The sequence below is a fragment of the Colius striatus genome, chromosome 11, assembly GCF_028858725.1.
Source record: "Colius striatus isolate bColStr4 chromosome 11, bColStr4.1.hap1, whole genome shotgun sequence".
NCBI classification, from domain to species: Eukaryota; Metazoa; Chordata; class Aves; order Coliiformes; family Coliidae; genus Colius; species Colius striatus.
Genome location: NC_084769.1, coordinates 19,250,215 through 19,268,102, shown reverse-complemented (window position 1 = coordinate 19,268,102; position 17,888 = coordinate 19,250,215). Strand labels below are relative to the sequence as shown.

At 36.9% G+C, this 17,888-nt stretch overlaps 1 protein-coding gene across 2 annotated transcripts in view; it reads right to left on the bottom strand.

The window, feature by feature from the left end:
• The window catches only part of SLC4A10 (solute carrier family 4 member 10), a 121,964-nt gene that overhangs the window by 4,527 nt on the left and 99,549 nt on the right, over positions 1-17,888 (bottom strand). For both annotated transcript variants that reach the window (XM_062005200.1, XM_010204760.2), the window contains exons 15-24: positions 16,839-16,944; positions 13,913-14,074; positions 13,551-13,664; positions 12,879-13,040; positions 9,755-10,006; positions 8,431-8,499; positions 5,830-6,003; positions 5,053-5,175; positions 1,903-1,970; positions 148-264 (exon numbers count right to left, since the gene is read on the bottom strand). In XM_062005200.1, coding sequence (XP_061861184.1) covers positions 148-264; positions 1,903-1,970; positions 5,053-5,175; positions 5,830-6,003; positions 8,431-8,499; positions 9,755-10,006; positions 12,879-13,040; positions 13,551-13,664; positions 13,913-14,074; positions 16,839-16,944 — 1,347 coding nt within the window. The remainder of the gene's footprint in view (positions 1-147; positions 265-1,902; positions 1,971-5,052; positions 5,176-5,829; positions 6,004-8,430; positions 8,500-9,754; positions 10,007-12,878; positions 13,041-13,550; positions 13,665-13,912; positions 14,075-16,838; positions 16,945-17,888) is intronic.

Below are 17,888 nucleotides of genomic sequence, written 5' to 3'. Positions count from 1 at the left end.
CAAAATATTATGACTGGACGTAAATAAAAGGAAATCTCAAGAAATAAAACTGCAAGATGCTAGAAACCTTTCTCACCCCTAGCAAAATATTCTAATGTTGCTTTGACACCAATAGATAATGTGTAATGAAGTAAATAAAATTAAAACCTTTTAGAAGGAAAGCTTGACTCCTTATCTTTTGCATTATCTGAGGATATCAACAATGTCTTCCACACAGCTGTTTTTGCCATCTCATCAGAAATATTTATCACAGATGGGTCATCTCTAGGCAAGAATAAAAGTAAATACACAATAAAACAATGAGCAATCAGTCTTTGTTACTTATTAACTCTACAAAAGTCCTTGAAAACTGACAGTGAAGACAATATGTGCAATGTAAGTTAAGAAATCATGTTAAACTTCAAAAATCCAGAACAATTATTTAAATATTCTCTTAAAATATCTTAGTACTTCAGCATTTTTCTCCTAACATCAATAAAATATATTGTGTCACTTCCAACTAACAGACAAAGAAAAATGAGGAAGTGTGGAATTAAATATTGCCCAAGATCTCACAGCATGCCAGTGACAAAGTTGGATCAAACAAAAATCTTAAGAGCTCCTAACAGTTCTCAAAGTACTTATGCTCTGAAACTCCACCTGTTTTAAAAACAATTTTAAAAGCAATCAAAAAACCTTTGACAAAGCAGAAATTCAAGAGATCTAATAAAATTGCCCCAATTAAACAAACTAATCAATAGCTTTAAGCACTTAGTAGTCATTAGGCTCCTATCTTTACCTGTGCTGCTCCAAATATTTATTTATACACTTAAGAGTAATAAAGTCTTAAATGCCTTAAGGGCCTGCCTGTATATTATTCCCGACTTCAACATTTATATATGGCTTGACATTCAGTAAGCCCTCATTAAACTTGTTTTCACAACGTTTTGGTGAACCACTTTATCAACTAATGTCTTGATTCCTCTTTTTAGCTGTAGGACTGTGACTCTTCCAGTCCTGAAAGCCAGGTATTATTCACACAATTCTACCTAAGAAAACACCCTATATAGATCAAACCTCATGATAAATTAAGCTAATGTAAAACAAAACAAAAAGATATGGACAAAAAAATGAAAAAACAGATCATTAGAAGTGTGATGAATCAAATGCAAGAAATAGGCTGGGATTTTTCAGACACAGACAGTTATTTTCCTTAGAAGACATTAGGGTAACTGTGTTAAAATGTAAGAGAAGAGGCCACTCTTGAGACAGTGTCCCTGTGAGCTCACATTAACACAGAGGTTACTATCAACAGATATTTAAAAATCTTTATTTAGAACCTTTCTGAAAACTGTAAATGCAAGTAAGTCCCTATGGGCTGGCCACGTACAGTATTATCATCATGCTCTTTAAAGTTTTCATACTCTTTAAAGTTGTGTCAGTTATGCCTTATATACCCTGGACATCTCTTGATTCATTTATTATCTCACATAGATAGGTTCTTAATTAGGATGCTTTAAAATGTAATACTGTAAGAACCTAGTTCTTCTGGGATTTATTCAAAACCTTTCCTGGCTCCCTACTAGGATCAAGGTGAAAGGTTTGACCTGCTCTACATCTTCCTTTCACATTGCGCACATCAGAAGCCAAGGTTCATTATGAACAGCCTGATCTTGCAGTCTTGCCCCAGGGAAAACTTCAACTACTGTGTCCTTTTCCTAGGGACTGTGAGATCATGTAGAGAAACTAGAAAAGGGCTGAGGTTGTTAAATGCTGAAGTATGTGGTTCAGTTCACCTATCTGTACTCTACTACCAGACAAACATCCTCCTGACACTCAGTAACCATTAAGAATAAATACTGTGGCATATTTATTTTATTTGTTTAATTGTAACTCACCTAAAAGAGGAAAGGTATATTTTACCTGTAATGTCCTTCTAGTGGTAACTGAACAGTCCCTTCCTCTTCCATTGCTAACATGCTTTGCTCCTCCTAGAAGGAAGGAATTTAGACATGAGACAAAACATGGTATTATGAAAAGTGAAATTTATGCACTTTAATCCTCTTTCCCCTTTTTTTTAAAGTATTTATTGAAAGCTTTTATATGAAGATACTTTTCACCTCTTTTAATTTAAATTGACATTTAAAACCCTCTATTTTAAAAGATGTATATTCACTTAATGTTATTTTTCAGTGCCAAGCAGAGGAGACACTTTTGTTAACAGTAAAGAAAGATTAGTAACACTGAGTAAGCAACTGTATGGTGAATTTTAAATATCATGCATAATAGGATATATACATTGCAATGTTAACATGCAAAAATTAAGGAAGTCAAATTCAAATTTGCACACATGGTTTTAATACTGATAAAGTTTTATTGCAGTGAAAGGTAGCGAAGTAAGAAACCAAAATTAGCACTTGAACAGAGAAAATCCATCAATGAGTAACATGAAGACATACCTACCCAGAACATTTTTCTGTGAAATAATTACAAATTTAGAAAATCTGTCTTAGGGGGAGAGGAGAACCACAGCCACTGAAGGTTAACATGCCTTCACACGAACGTCATCATCAAATCCTGCCCTGAACTGTAGCACTGTGCATGAATGAATGTAACAAACACCAAGAGACCTCCACATCTTTCTTCCCTTTATAAGATGGTTTTGTCACAGTTTACTCTAATGCCTGTTTGGAAGTGGGAGTTGGCTCTCCCAAAAAGAGAGCTTACTTATTTCAGGCAGGTGACTCAAAACCCCATATGCATCACGCACTTTGATAAGTTAGCATTAGCTGGAAAAGCCAGTACAATTCTCCAAAAGAGTAGAGTTTAAGTCCTCTCTGCACAGAAATTTGTTTCTTCTATGTTTTACTATTACAACTATTTTTAAATTCCCAACATTTTTTTTTCTCCAAATAGAAGCCACTTTTTGTTCAGTTCTGTCTCAGAAAGACTTAACTGATTAACGTCAAAGTGGCTTCCAAAGGAGGCCTGTGAGAAGAAGGCAAGTATAATATCCACTATAAATGCACAAAGCCTTGGGAAAACATGGCCTAAATATATAAAACAACCTAAGTGATGAAATTAGGATCCAATCAAACAAACAAGTTTCAGATCTTGTCAACTATATTTCTGAATATTCTTGTGGGCAGAATATTTCTATTTATAAAAGCCGTGTGATAGCAACTCTCCAATTAATTTCTTAGGCTACATGTCAGAAGTTTTATTACTAGTTAATTTTGTCATTTCCAGGCTTCACAGCTTCATAAGTTTTTGACAGTTGAAGAGTTTTAATAATAGCTCCAAATATTTAGAAATGCCAAAATATGTAAAAATAACCTCTCAAAATAGACAGTGAATGAAATAAAAGTAACACCAGTAGATTTTCCCAGTTTTGTTTTCTGATGCCATCCTATCAAATATGGGAAGGAAAGTGACATATAACCAAAACATAAGGATAACAGGTGCCTTCCAATCACAAGACTCAAAAGAAGAGAGCTACCTTGGTTACTTTTGGTTACTCTAAATTGTGATGACAACAGATACTGTAATGAAACAACTCTCTGGTCTGCTTCAAGGGAGAAAACAATGACTCATGTATTTTAATTTCAGGCTGGTAGCTTTACAGGCACACACTAAATAGTAAATAATCATCACTATGTTTATCATCTTGGTAATACCTTTTTTCCAAAACATATTTTATGAAAGTATGTTGAATATATCAAAGAAAGCAAGGTCATAGTTCTCCAGGTTACAGATGATGCAGTGAGTTGTCAAAAGTCACAAAAGAATCCTAAAGGCAGACAAATCTAGCTTGAGTAGTTACATGTTCAAATTATCAGCCCGTGTCCTACTTCTGCAAATAGACTTGCAAATGGGAATCCTTACACACAACTGCTGATTTACCCATTCACATCATCTAGTCTTTGCAGTACCCTTGTACTACCAAAAGGTTAGTGACCTATGGCTCTCGGGCTCTTGCAGAGCTCTTCAGAGCATCTTAGAGGTCATATGCACAAATGTCCCCAGGAAGTGGCCACTGGGTGCCAAGACCATGTGGCATCTACGCCTTCCCCTCCCACTGTCAGCCACAACCTCAGACAATGCCACTATTCAAAAGTGCTGGACTCAGGACACACAGCTCCCATTTAAAATCATCTGGCACCAATACATTCTGCCTGCTGCTCCTGCAATTAGTGCTCACCCATCAAGACTTGTGCCTTATTTCCTTGGGGCTGGTACTGAGGATCACTAATATTTGACATTGATCAGGTAGGTGGCTGATACCAAGGACAAAGATCTCTGTCCTTCACACATGGTTAGAAAGCTAGAATCAGAAACATCAGTGTTTCACTGTCAAAACATAGGAACGTTCTGAATGGAAATGTGTAAGAATCTGTCCTGTATCAAGTTTATAAGAAATGATCTGAAATGTATATTCTTTGAAAGGAGATGAGTCTAGATCTGAAAAGTCAACTGGGTGGTAGTGTCACAGGCTATAAGTAAAAGTCAGTCACTGACCTTTTCATCAGAAAGTGGAATCAAATTGTTCCTGCAGCATCAGAAGGAAAAAGCTTGCCCAGAATGTAAGAGGGACACTGCACAGGGTGTGACACCGCTGAGCAGAGAGAGCGCAGGGTGATGGCGTGTGACCTGTATATGGCTCCAATGCAGCTGGGACATGCCATGCCCCTTGAATTTTGCATAGCTCTCCTCAGCATCTCGAGTAGGATGAGACCAGTTCCAATGCAGCATCAAAGTACCTCAGGCATCTGAGGGCTTTCCTACAGACATGGGTTCATCTGAGGAGGTCTCGGGAGCAATCCCCAGAAGCACATATAACTGTGCATTATATGACTGTATAGCAGTATAAGAATCTACATCTAATAGACATCTCCACCTAAGCCTATTAGATTTGTAACCCTAAAAGGACAGGTGTAAAAATATGACACTTTGGATACCATTAACAAGTCTGCCTGTAGTATTCTATGCCTTATTTGCACAGTTTTCTTTAAATGTCTGAAGAAGAAATTGAAGTGCTACACAACAAAAAAAAAAAAAAAATCAATGACCCACCTCTTTCTCAGCATCTTCCAGTTTCTTTTTCTTGCTTTCAGGCATCAAATCATCCAACCAACTGAGCTCCCTCTTAGTAAAAAAGAAATCCATGAGTTTGCGGACAAATACCAAAGCTAGGACCTGTCAAGATATTAATTCAAAGAATTAGGAAATCATGCAAGTACAACTGACAAACATGCTTGTAGAGGAATACTTTCAAAAGTGACCACAGTTTACAGGTATAATTTATCCTTTAATTTGAGTAGGTCAACAACTGATCTTCCTCTGTTCAGATGAAGTATAGCTTGAAGCATTTAACTATCATTGAGGACAGATGATACCTTTTACTTGCAATTAGTGACATAATCAGAGAGAGACATCAATTAAACAGCAGAACAGATTTTTTTTTCTCTTTCTTCCAGCAAGACAGAGAACTATCAGCAAAGCTCTTAAGTGCAATGAACAATACTCCTTACTAAGTGCCCTTTCTGTAAAATGATTAAGCACTACTCCTTAAATACTAACATCAAACTATTTTTTTTCTTCTTTTAAGAGAATTTTCCTAAAGAGATTATACAGTTGGGCTCTCCACACATAAACACAGTGCAACCCAGACTCAAACTAGAGGTTATGTGTAGAATTTTTCCTTACTTAATATGGCAGGAATTGTCCTTGAACACTGAATCAAAGCAATATTGCGATTATGTGCCCACAATTATTTTTTTTCTTCACTAAGGTCTATCTCCAAGTGAAAAGAAAAGGGATTTTCAGAGGAAATAAAAAAATATTTCATACCATCATAGGAAAGACAATGGCAGCTCTTGAGACCTTTATAATCCACAGAAGCACAAGACAGCTCAGCTGAATTACGGTGAAGAGATGGACCTTTCTAAGAGGAACATGCCTCAGATAAATAAAATCTGGCTGATGCTTTGCAGGCATCCAGAACAACTTTATCCTGTCAAAAAGCTGAAAGAAATTTTTAAAAGTTTGCATCAAAATGAGCTGTAGGATCACGTATGCTGACATTCACACACTGCCTAAGAGATCATGAATAGCCTAAGAATCTGGCTGCCTATTCTAAAGGCAAAAACTGTGCAGAAGTTCACCAGCATAGAAAAAGGTTACCTCAGTCATGAGCCATGAATCTATACTAGTCCAATGGCAGTAAAGGACTCCTCTACTCTCCAGCTAAGCCATCAGAGTAGAGTAAGAACAAGAATCATGTTATTTAAGTAAAGTTTAGTTATTTGGTTAGTTATATTTTGTAAGTTCCTTTCAATTTTAATACACATTTGTCTCCCTCAGTATTTCTGTTGCACATGTGCGAGATACTGCATTCTGATGAACTACAGTTCTCTACAGCCATATTTTAAGAAACATCCCGCTCATAACTGCACATTATGCTATACACAAAGAAAACAGTTACTTAGTACTGCTAAGATTTCAAGTCAGGTAGGACAAAGGGTAATGGAAAAAAGCTGGAACACAAAAAATTCCATTTAAACATAACGAAAACCTATTTCACTGTTCGGGTGAGGGAGCCCTGGCACAGGCTGCCCAGGGAGGGTGTTGAGGTTTTCAAAACCTACCTGGACACATTGCTGTGTGACCTAATCTAATTAGACATGCTTTAGCAGGTAGGTTGGACTGGATGATCTCTAGAGATTCCTTTCAACCCCCACCATTCTGTGATTCTTAAAGTTAGGAAAAGCCAGACTTTGAAGAAGAAGGGAAGCAATTGTGAATCAAACTGAATGGAAGCTGGTTGATTCTGTTTGGTGTACCTGCTATTACACTGCTTTTCTAATGTATTCTAAACTTTTAGTTTTCAGCAACTGAGCCCTTTAGCATACAAGGAGTTGATCAAGGACAGATGTCTTCAGTCTTTTATCTCCTGTGGACGAAACTCTCTTTTTCCTCCACCCAGTTTACTTCACCAGACACTTCATTCCAGGCTGTTTTCCCTACTGCGCTTTCTTCACAATACCATGCTGACCTGAAACTGAGTGTCAGCTGCTATGGCACAGTGATGATGATGATACACCATTTCTCCCTGTATGGATAAGCCATGCTATATTCACACAGTCCTCAGGACTTCCGAGTTTCAGAATTTTTTACTGAGCATGTGCAAACTGCATTTTTTTTTAAAGCTTATAATTTGGCTAGATTGAAGCAGATTTCTTTTTCACAGAAACAGCAAAAATCACATCCTCCCACAAAAGCCATCTTATCAAATCTCAATTCCCTGTCCCAGCTTGGAGGAGGATGCTATCACTTTTTCCAAGAAAGATAGCCAGATTTCAGCATGCATTAAAAACACTCCTCAATAGTGTACTTTCTCATACTCCTGTTTTGAGAAACAGATGAAACATATTAAATTGAAATTATCTAAACCTTAGAAAAAGCTAAAGCATTCTCCTTAGAATATCTATCCAAATGATAAGAGTTAGGCAAAGTTATAAAAGTAGAGTCTCTGAATAGAAAACATCAGTCAAAAATCAAGGGAGATGTTGCCAGCTTTGTCTATAAATAAGGGGTAAAAAAAAGCAAGAAATTTTTAACTACCAATCAAAATCTTAAATATAATGAAAAAATCAGGCCTTTTCTTTGTTCTTTGTATTTGACAACCGTTTGCATAGCATAATCCATGATTTCATCACCTGACTGTTTCTGATTGTCTTGGTTAGTGTAGCGATATCTCAACTTTCAATTACAATGGCACGCTTGAAAATTTGAGTGTTTATGTCAGATGGACTAAAAAGATCTGACGTTATGTCATTTAGCACTGCAGTCATCCAGGATAAAAGGTACACAGGCTCCTACTTCAGGCCACTGCAGGAATGCTGCCCTTCCACCAGACTTGCCCTTCATTCCTGAGGCCCGAAGTAGAATGGGACTTCCAACAGTTTGATTTTCCTGCCTGGAGCATTTATCTGCATGGGAAATACCTTCAGAATCTCACTCATGTTAGTTTTAGGGCAAGGTAGCCGAAAGCCTATAGGCCAAATTCAAGATCAAGCATGACACTGCAAAGGCACTAACGTAGAAGATAAAAAGGCAGTAGGCAAGTGAACAAGGAGGCAGGGGAGAGGGAAAAGCTCCTAACTGTCATTACTTGGTTTTTAGGCTCATCCAAAATCTCCTTGATAACATGGGAGAAAAAGGAAAAACCGCACGTAAAAAATTGGAGCACATTACCTAAAGAGGATACTCTATTTAGAAAGAATCCATTTAGAAATAATCCATTTTCCTTTTTAAGTGAGTCACTTTCAAGAATTTAAGGTTAGCAACATTCCTTTAAGCTTAAACACAAAAGGTGACAAAATAATAATAATTGCTACACATTTTGTACAAAGCATCTTCAGTAACATACTCTTCATAAATGCATTTTACCTGAATTCCCTTTAGAGATGAAGCACCCATGTAAAGAAATACTCCATAAAGTACCGGCATAGGAATAAACTGCATAAACAAGCAGAGAAAGGAAAGAGCACATTAAATCACATTTAACCATTTTAAATGCTTCTAGAAAGACATTCTAAATAGTTGAAATTCAAAGTGCCATATGCCTGCATTAATCAGACAAGTTGTAAATTCAGAGTCACTCAATTACAAATTAATAATGTTTCTCAGAGTATAAAGCAAAAAGAAGAACCTGGCTCATGGCCAGTTACTACAATATACTTTACTCACTATTAATAAAACTAACAGAGCTACACAAAAAATGGAAGTCTTTTGATAGATACTTAAATTCTTCACTTAAAAGACTGCTTAGGGAGGGCATCTGAAGAGTAGATCCTCAGAAAAATGTTCAAGACACACACAAAGTACTTGACACTGCTAAAAGAAACGTTTGGTGCTGCAAGGCTCTAAAAATGGGTGGATCACTTTTATGGAATGATTTTTTAAGAGACAAAATTTTAAGTGTTCAGGCTCTCAGCGTATGGTGTGTAGGTAAAGGAATATTTCTACAGGTTAAGTATATGCTTTAAATACTAAATACACAAAATATATGTTCTGTGTGTTTTCAAAGTGAAGGTTTGATGATACACTTAATAAAATACTACTGGGCAGTACAAGTTCTAGGGGCTTACTTCCTTCATTGTAACAACACATAAGTCTAAATTCTGGCCTTGTTCAAGACAATGGCAAAACTCTCACTGGTTTCACAGATGCCAGATACTACTTGCTGCTTTTAAGAATTATGTACATAGTCAGTATCACATATGCATGTAACTAGACACCCAGGACACTGGTGAGCTGTGTTGAGAATTTTCATGTCCCTTTCCAAGAAATGAACCATAGAACTTCTCTTGCAACTGTGAAAATATTTTAAACTACCCAGAAATCATAAGCTGTTTTTAAATTGTATCAATAAATTTACTCATTGGTATGAATTAGCAAGACTGTTTTATGATAATCTGCCATGGGGCCAAGTACAGACAAAGCATGAATCTTCATATACTCCAGGTCAATGGCAGAATTGCTTTGCCTTCAGCCTGGTCAGATTTTCATTACAAGGTCTTTGTTTTAAAAATGGTAGCTGTTCCTAGCCACTTCATTATGCAAAATTAGAACTCCACTTCAAGATTACCATTGTGTAACATTATGCTAGTTCATAATGTGCCTGGAAAGTGTGCACTCATTAAACAATATAGTAACACTGAAATGCTCAGTGCATTGCGTTATTTAGCTTTTCTTTACTTCCCCACATTACCTTCAGAATACTTGTCAAAAAGACAGATGAGCCCATAAGGATAAAAATCATGAGCCCTGTGACTCTTTGCTCCCGGATTCCCAGAAATTTTGGCTGCTCCCCTGGAGCGGAGCACTCTGATTCCAGTTTTAAGCTATTCACATGGGAAATGGAGAGGACAGTGGCTGCAACAAACCACGGCAATCCCATAATAGAGCACACTCCAAGCATGACTGCCACCATAAGTAGGTCGAGATGGTATCCACATCCTTTCTATTAAAAAAGAGTAATGACAGTAAGAAGCTATCAAATGACATCTGAATTACAAAGAACACTCCTGGTAGGCATTCCTAATGAACAGTTAGAGACAATGAAAAAATGTGTGACTCGAAGGAAAAAATAACTTTCTTCTTTGTGTTATCTAGGTCGGGTCAGTAGTGATGGCAAACTGGTTATCTAAGGGGAACTGCTACTAGTTCACAAGAAATACTTGATGTTATTAGGCTCATTCCAGTTATGACTTAAGTGTACATGTAAGAAATCCACTTTACAATGGACACTAAATACACCTTTTCTGCTTATAAAAGCTGGTCTACCTAGATCAGGTCCCGTGGACATGTTCCTGTGTGACCTGATCTACGTGGACCTGCTTCTGCAGAGAGGTTGGACTAGATGATCTCTAAAGGTCCCTTCCAACCCCTACCATTCTGTGATTCTATAATTCTATGAAAAGAGTAAGACAATGGAAAATATGTACATTTTATGTTTTAATAAATCTCTTCTGTGGGTAACAGTAAGTAGAATATCCAGCTGCTCTGCCAACTTTCCACTGCACTAATCTTAATAGATCCTCTATTACAGGATGTGAAGGACTATTTCCTACACAAAAATTCCTAAGTTAACTTTTCAAAGTCAGTTTATGCAATAAAGAGCCAAAAACCCATATCAATCCTTTTAAAGTTTTTATAGATGGAAGGTAAGCACATGACAGTAATGAGTTTTCACTGACACACTTTCATCTTGTCTAAGAACAGGTAGGTAGCAATTACAAGAAACTAAACTACACATTAATTAAACTATGAAATAACATTCATCATCAGGTACTGGTTTGCTGGTTTTCCTATTCAATACTTAAAAGTAGTGTCATAAACATTCATATAAGAAGCCAGTACAAAACCCTTTTGAATCATCTCTGTAGTAGCCAAATGCTCCCTGTGTAAATATCCCAATTGGTGGACATTGCTTTCCTTTTCTACTAGTGGGTACAACTCTTTGGTCAAATCTTAGATACGTTTAAAAGCCTGCAAATAGAATCTGTACATGAAAACAATCTATAATCTGCATCAAGCTTGATTGGATAGATATCTGTTACCACAGCTGAGAGCGACAATTCTTTTCAGTTTTAGTAAGTATCCAGGACCACCACACAGCTGTAAGCAGGAGCTCAAGCTAGTTTCCTTTAAAAAGTCAGGTAGGTAGTTACCTCCAAAAAAATTTCACAACATGGCAACAAGTCCAATACTGTGATCTGATGAAACGGTGATGTTCACGAAAACAATGTGAATATGTTGAACTATAATTTTAACTGTATAGCCATGCAAATGCCTTTTGACATAAAAAAAGTAACTAAACTAAACTTGGAAGGGTTTGCTATAGAGACTGCCAAAAGCTGAAATGTGCACTATTCAGAATTTGCTATGGGAAGCATAAAAAAAGAGGGGGAAAAGAGTTGGAAGCAAACAAATCATCTCTTTCTGAAGACAACTTTTACTTCTAAAATGGGAAGCGTCTGGGTTTATGAAAATGTAAGCCACATATCGAAATGAAAATGCCATCTTATTTGCTTACATTATTTTAAAAGGAGAATTCATATACAGTAAAGAAAATGAAAAGACTCAACTCTAGCAACCTTCTCTCACTCCGCAATAGTCCTTATGAGTCTTATCTCCAGGACACATCTTGACTAACTCAGAGATGTGTCAAACACAGATATTAGTTACATACACAATGCACTCAAAGAAAGAGTTTAACTCTAAATCCCGAGACACCTTTTTTTACCTTCTGACACATTTATGAGGAATGTATCTGCTAATGCATACAGAATCTGAGAGCATTTCCTCACATTCATACATGATCTGAGGAACCTGACATATGGGAAGAAAAGGAAGCATAGCAACAGGTGATGCTACACCAGACCCCAGCAAAACTAAAACGCAGTAAGACAAGGGGGCAGCCAGGAGGACCATCTGACTCCCAGATGCCAGTGCTGAAAAAACACATTCCAAAGCTTGGCAGCAAATTCCTGCATCTGTCAAGTTAACCACATGCAATGCTATGGATTGACATGAAGAGCCAGGCTGACAAAGAGGGCAAAAAAAGAACATATCAAATGTCACAATCATCCAAGAAGAGGCAGTGCAAAGTGAAGGTTGCAAATGCATTTGCTAAAGCAACTTGGGATTGGATTGCTGCTTATTAAAAGTATGTCAAAAAAAGCCTAAGCTCACTGCATATACATGTACAGAAACCTGCTGCTAGATTTTGCCCAACAGTTTTTCAGAGGGGTGATGTCCCTTTTTCTCTCTCCATCTGTAGGCAACTAAAGTGTTAGAGAACAGAGCAGGAAGTTGTCCTATGTTGTTTTAAGAACCCATTGTGCCTCTAAAGCTCAGTTTTATTCTTTTCTCTTTTTAAGATAGGAAGGGCATAAAAAAAAATGATGGGTACAACCAGAGAGAAGGATGAAGACAGGAAATAAAAACATGTCACAAAATAACCCTTAAACAGTTTCTCAAACTGCAATCCAGTAGAACAATAGTGCTGCTATCTGAAGAGGCAATTAAGGGAATCATTAACTACATTTTTTTTCTTTATGTGAATGGGCATCATACTTCTAATAAAGCATAGAGAATAGCACTTTCTTGACTCAGAATCTCTGCTCCAAATTACATTCGCAAAGACTTCCACAAGGCAGCAAATCACTGACAGAGGGCACAAGTACTAAAAAGACCAATAGAGAAAAGCCTAACTGTTAAAAAAGGTGCTATAAAATATACAATAAACTAGCATATTCCAGTAGATGAGGGTACATTACATAACTTGAAGCAGAAAACAACACTAAAAATATAACTATTTGACTGAATACCTTTAGTTTGTGTTCTTTTCTATTGATAATGACAGCTGTGATCTGTTGGTCCATAAAGATAAGGATAGTACAAAGCAGGGCTGGAATTACAGCAGCTATCACTGTCCACCAAGGATTAGGCCCCAAGGGAGTAATAAACCAGCCACGATCATCTCTGGTGGGCTACAAAAACAGAGTCATGGATGACCAGTCAGAAATCTAAGGACTGTTTACATTTCAACTTCACAAGACATACAAAAACTTTACTGGGATATCATTTCCTTTGAAAATCAAACCATGCAAGAGCACACAAAAAAAAAGCTAAAAGTTCTTATGACACCAAAAAAGCAAAACTATACATGACAAAATCACATGGAATATCACAAGGTTGGTTATATTTGATAAAAGAGCCCAAAATTTGGCAAGAGCCTCAGAACATTACAGTAGTCTAGGATTTGGGTAGTTTGAGCCACGTTGGTCCTCGTATGCAAGACATCTGGAAGCACAAAGTGAGTCTGATGGAAGAGGGTCAACTTACATGGGCCACTAATCAGAAAGGTTGTATAGTACTTGGTGAATATGTAAAATTCAGACTAGTATCACTACTCCCTGATCATAAAGAAATATAATAAACCCACTATAGCACATGATTTTGTCAAAACATTACAGTGGTACAATTTATCAACAAATTACCTTAAAAGCATTAGGAACCTGAAGTTTTGGTGATGGAATCCCAATGGCATAGTCAATTAAAACCATGGACAAAATAGTGAGAAAGACAGCAAAATCGCTGACAACAGATCGTACCTATGATTATTGAGAGAAAGGACAATTTTAACTAAAACATTCATATATGTCTTTAGGTTTCATTTTTCTCCACTTTTCTAAGCCATTTTGTGCTTACAGCTAAAACTATTCTTATTTCAATGGAATTTTCTAACAGACAAAAGATGCAGTGTCTACTTCACCAGCAGTTAACTGAATTTGCGGTGCAGATGGAATTCCTGCTTACACACAACTAAGGACAACTTCTGAATTCAAAAAATGGCACACACCTTTGTTGGGAAGTATCGGCTGGTTTTGAACTGCTTCAGTGTGGATGATAGTGTTACTGTAGAAAAGAATAAAATGACAGACCAGAAGAGGACATCTGGAACATAAGGGCCGTGATGACCACAGGCTCGTCCAACAAATTCTCCATGAAACTTTTTACATTCCTATCAGGGAGAGTAAAGCAGTAACATTCTGAAAAATATCCATGCTTACACTGATCTTTTCTTTCCAATTACTTTCCTAAATTGCAAGCAGATGGTACTACTAGAAATAGTAAAATCATTTTTTAGATTTTATTCTTTTAAAAATTAGAACTCCTAACACTGTATCTATTCTGCATGGAAAACTCTCAAAAGAATCTCTTTTCTAACCAATATTAAATGACGAAGTCACTAAGACATACCATAAATAAAGTCATTAATGTAAAACCAGATTTGTTTCAAACTGAACAAGTACACTTACTTGTTTTCTGTTTACAAACACAGATTTGCACTTCCTAATTGCTTCAAAGAGAGGAAAGCAAAACTCAAGAGATACCAAGAGAAAGGCTGCTCCTGGTGCCTTCTCAAGAGCTGACTTTTTGTTTTAACTTCACAGGCCAAGCAATTCATGAAAAAGTCACTCAGAATGTAGAGTATTAGCCTAAAAGACCAATACATTTAATACCACACGGGGGCAGCACATTCCACAAATTAGCTTTTAAAAAATCAATCTGGTAAAATGCAGCAAAACTCTAAATCTGTAACATTAATTCTATCCCATCCTATATACAAACAAATATGCAGATACAATAAAAAAACTCCATGCCTAGTAATTCTCCAACATCATCCTTAGCTGTCTAAAATCACCCTTGTTGCGAGTTAACAAGCAGAGAAATAAAGAGCAGCTCTAAAAATGCGAGTTACAAGCTCTGGGCCCGCATTCCTTTCCTTCTCCTTCCTAACTAATCAAGCAACACAGCACCAAGAATAAGAGATTCCATGCCAGGCCAGGATCTTTTAGTATCACATGAACAAAGTTATTGTCTCATCAGATTCATGTCACAATACTGTGGCTTCACATGCTTGATGTGAGAAACTTTGGCTTTGAACAAAGGCTGGCTTGAAAAAAAACACTATTTCTACTTGATGACTGTGAGATCAAGGACTGTAAAACTTTTTACACTGGTATAGCAGTAAATCTGGGATAAATATTATGCACTTCTGACTGATGATATTAAGGTTTCAGGTGGCGAAAAAAAAAAAAAAATCAGGAAACCCAGAAGAATTTCTCAAGATTCTGGGCCATCAAACAGAAAACTTGTCCTGGCTAGAGCTAGACCTTGATGTTGGCACAGCAGAGCAATGAATTCTATCACATACCTACTGAAAAGGATTTTATCATCATCAGAATAAACACTTTAATCACACTCATGGTCATTTTTTCCTGGACAGCAAAAAAAAATTTTGATCTTACAGTTGCTTTTAGTGTCAATCTTCACCTTCAGAAATTTTGAACTTTTAAATCAGACACAAGAAATAACAGGAAGAAATGAGTAGTAAAAAAGACCAAAAAAAGAGTGAGGTGAAACAGACCAAATATTTATAGACAACTTCGGGATGATGCTTGAAAGAAATAAATACATGAAGTGTGGAAAAAAATCAGTTCTTTCCTTTGACAACTACAGAGACTCATGGGAAAAGTCAGTCAGTTACATTGCTACTCATGTAAACTCAAGTTTGGGTAATAAGCTTTTACAGAAGTTTTAAAGGGTTTTATATAATGCAGCCGGTCTTTTACATTTATAGTTAAAACAAAATCTGTTATTTTAAATCTCCTCAGCTGCAAATGTACTCTGAAAAACACTGTCAGAGATCTGAGAAAGTGAGAGGAGGAGTCTGCCCCTGCACAGATGCTCTTAGAATGTGCTGCAATTTTGGGAATATTCATTCTGGATTGCTGGAATCCCTCAGGCCAGCAGTTCTCAACTTTCTCTCTGCTGTTGCCACACCAACAGAGTTGAGGACTGGCCCTTGCTAGCAAGACAGCGTAGCCATGGAAGGCAGTTCTTGCTTAACTCATGATAGGAGGACATCAGTTCTGCATTACTGCCTTTGAAACAAAAAACAGCATCTGCTGGAGACAGTCCACTGGACTGGCTTTTAAGCAATTCATTTGGTTATGCCTACAATGAGGTTAATTCATTTACATATTTGAGAGAACCTTTCACTTTGGTGTCTTATGCACTCAGTTCTCTTTGACCATGTAATGAAATGATCCATTTATGAGAAAAAGTGGTGTCCTGATCTCAATGTGAAATTTTAATCAAGTTGTAAATGGTGCTTTAAAGGCGGCAAATCTGAAGTAACAAATCCTTTAAACCTAGAAAAGTGTACCAATTAGAAAAAAACCTCTCAAAACTGTAGCTTGTTCCTAAAACCACACTCCTCCAGAACAAAAATTACACAACCAAGACATACTTACTGAAGACCTACAAAAGACCAAAACTTGGTCACTGAACAATGTTAGAAAATTTCTCCCCTTTCTCTCCTTTATAGCCCAAACGGCTGTAGGAGTGTTTTAGTAGAAATAAATGCTTCTTAGTCTTTTTACACAAGGGATCTTTGGTTTCGCCATCTGGCAGAATTTAGGATAAATCCATTGTCATACGACATGTTTAGACTTAATCTCAGTCAAACTCTTGTGCTAGTGTATCAAGAAGTTTCCACAGCAGGGCACAAAATACACCTATTTGCTTTAATGTGTACTATCAACAGCTGCAAAATGATTACAAAAAGGAGACAATCCTACAAAGTCTATGTTAATCTTTGTTCAGTTAAGTATATTTTCTGCTTTATTTAAACAAATATAAACAGAAAAATATATTGTGGGGTTTTTTTCCAATATATTTGCCACAGTAGGAGTATTAAGTTCCAACATTTCACTTACTGACACAGTTAGGTTCCCCCATGGCACATCAGATGCAGAGATATTGTAGTCCTGCCAGTATCGTAAGGTTTTATTGCTAGGATGTTCTGGTTCCACACAATTGCATCTGAAAAGAAAACAATTTTTTTTCTTTTAATAATAAAACATATGTCAGACATTAATCCAAGTTATCAACTTTGACATATTGAAATTGTGCTCTACCTTGCCAGATAATTTTAGTTGAAATGAATTCAGTAAAGGCATGCTTTGAAGCAGTTTCTAGTTCAGCAGCTAGTGCCATTAATAAAGTATAATTTGTCGTGAGGTGTGTATTCATATATAGTATGTAACATGACATGTTTAAACCACTGTCCACAGCAAGTTTTTCCATCTATTCTCCTCCTATTCTATTGATATTTCTGAGCACAGTTTGTAATACTGAGAATGTGTCAGTCCTGTTCCACCCCCTTACACCTAACACTTCCCTATGTGGGGATTAGGATGCTATGCACAGTTCCAGGCTGATCCATCTCCCAAGTGAAAACTGTCTGTACCCTGTTTCTTCCTCTTTACAAGAAAGTCTTTGTGTGCAGAACTGCCCAACTGCCCAGGCAGGGCTCTGCAAAATCACCAGCACCAAAGGTTCTCCGAACTTCCGTGTCCATTGTTTTTTCCTTTCCCCACAGCTGCGTTAAAAGCATGCTCTGCTTTTTAAGTTTGGTATTCTAACACACAAAACATGATGAGGCAGTGTGGGAGGACAATACTGCAAAATCGGCAATTTTGAAGTCAAAATTAAGTCTTTAGAGCCTCTGATAAAATCTGTGGGAGGCTTGTTCTTTGACAAAGCCTTCAAAATATTCAGGATACTCTGTAAGTTCCAAGACGTCAAGTGTGCTTTGCCACTCTCTTTAAATTAATCCTACTTTTAAATCCTATAGTACTATCTATCCTGTTAGTATTTTAACATGCTTATGATGGCTGAAAATAAATTATTTACTCTCCCATAAAGTTTTCAGGAGTAGCTGGGGACAGTATAACATCTGACTACAGAGTGGTGGGCCACTAAGC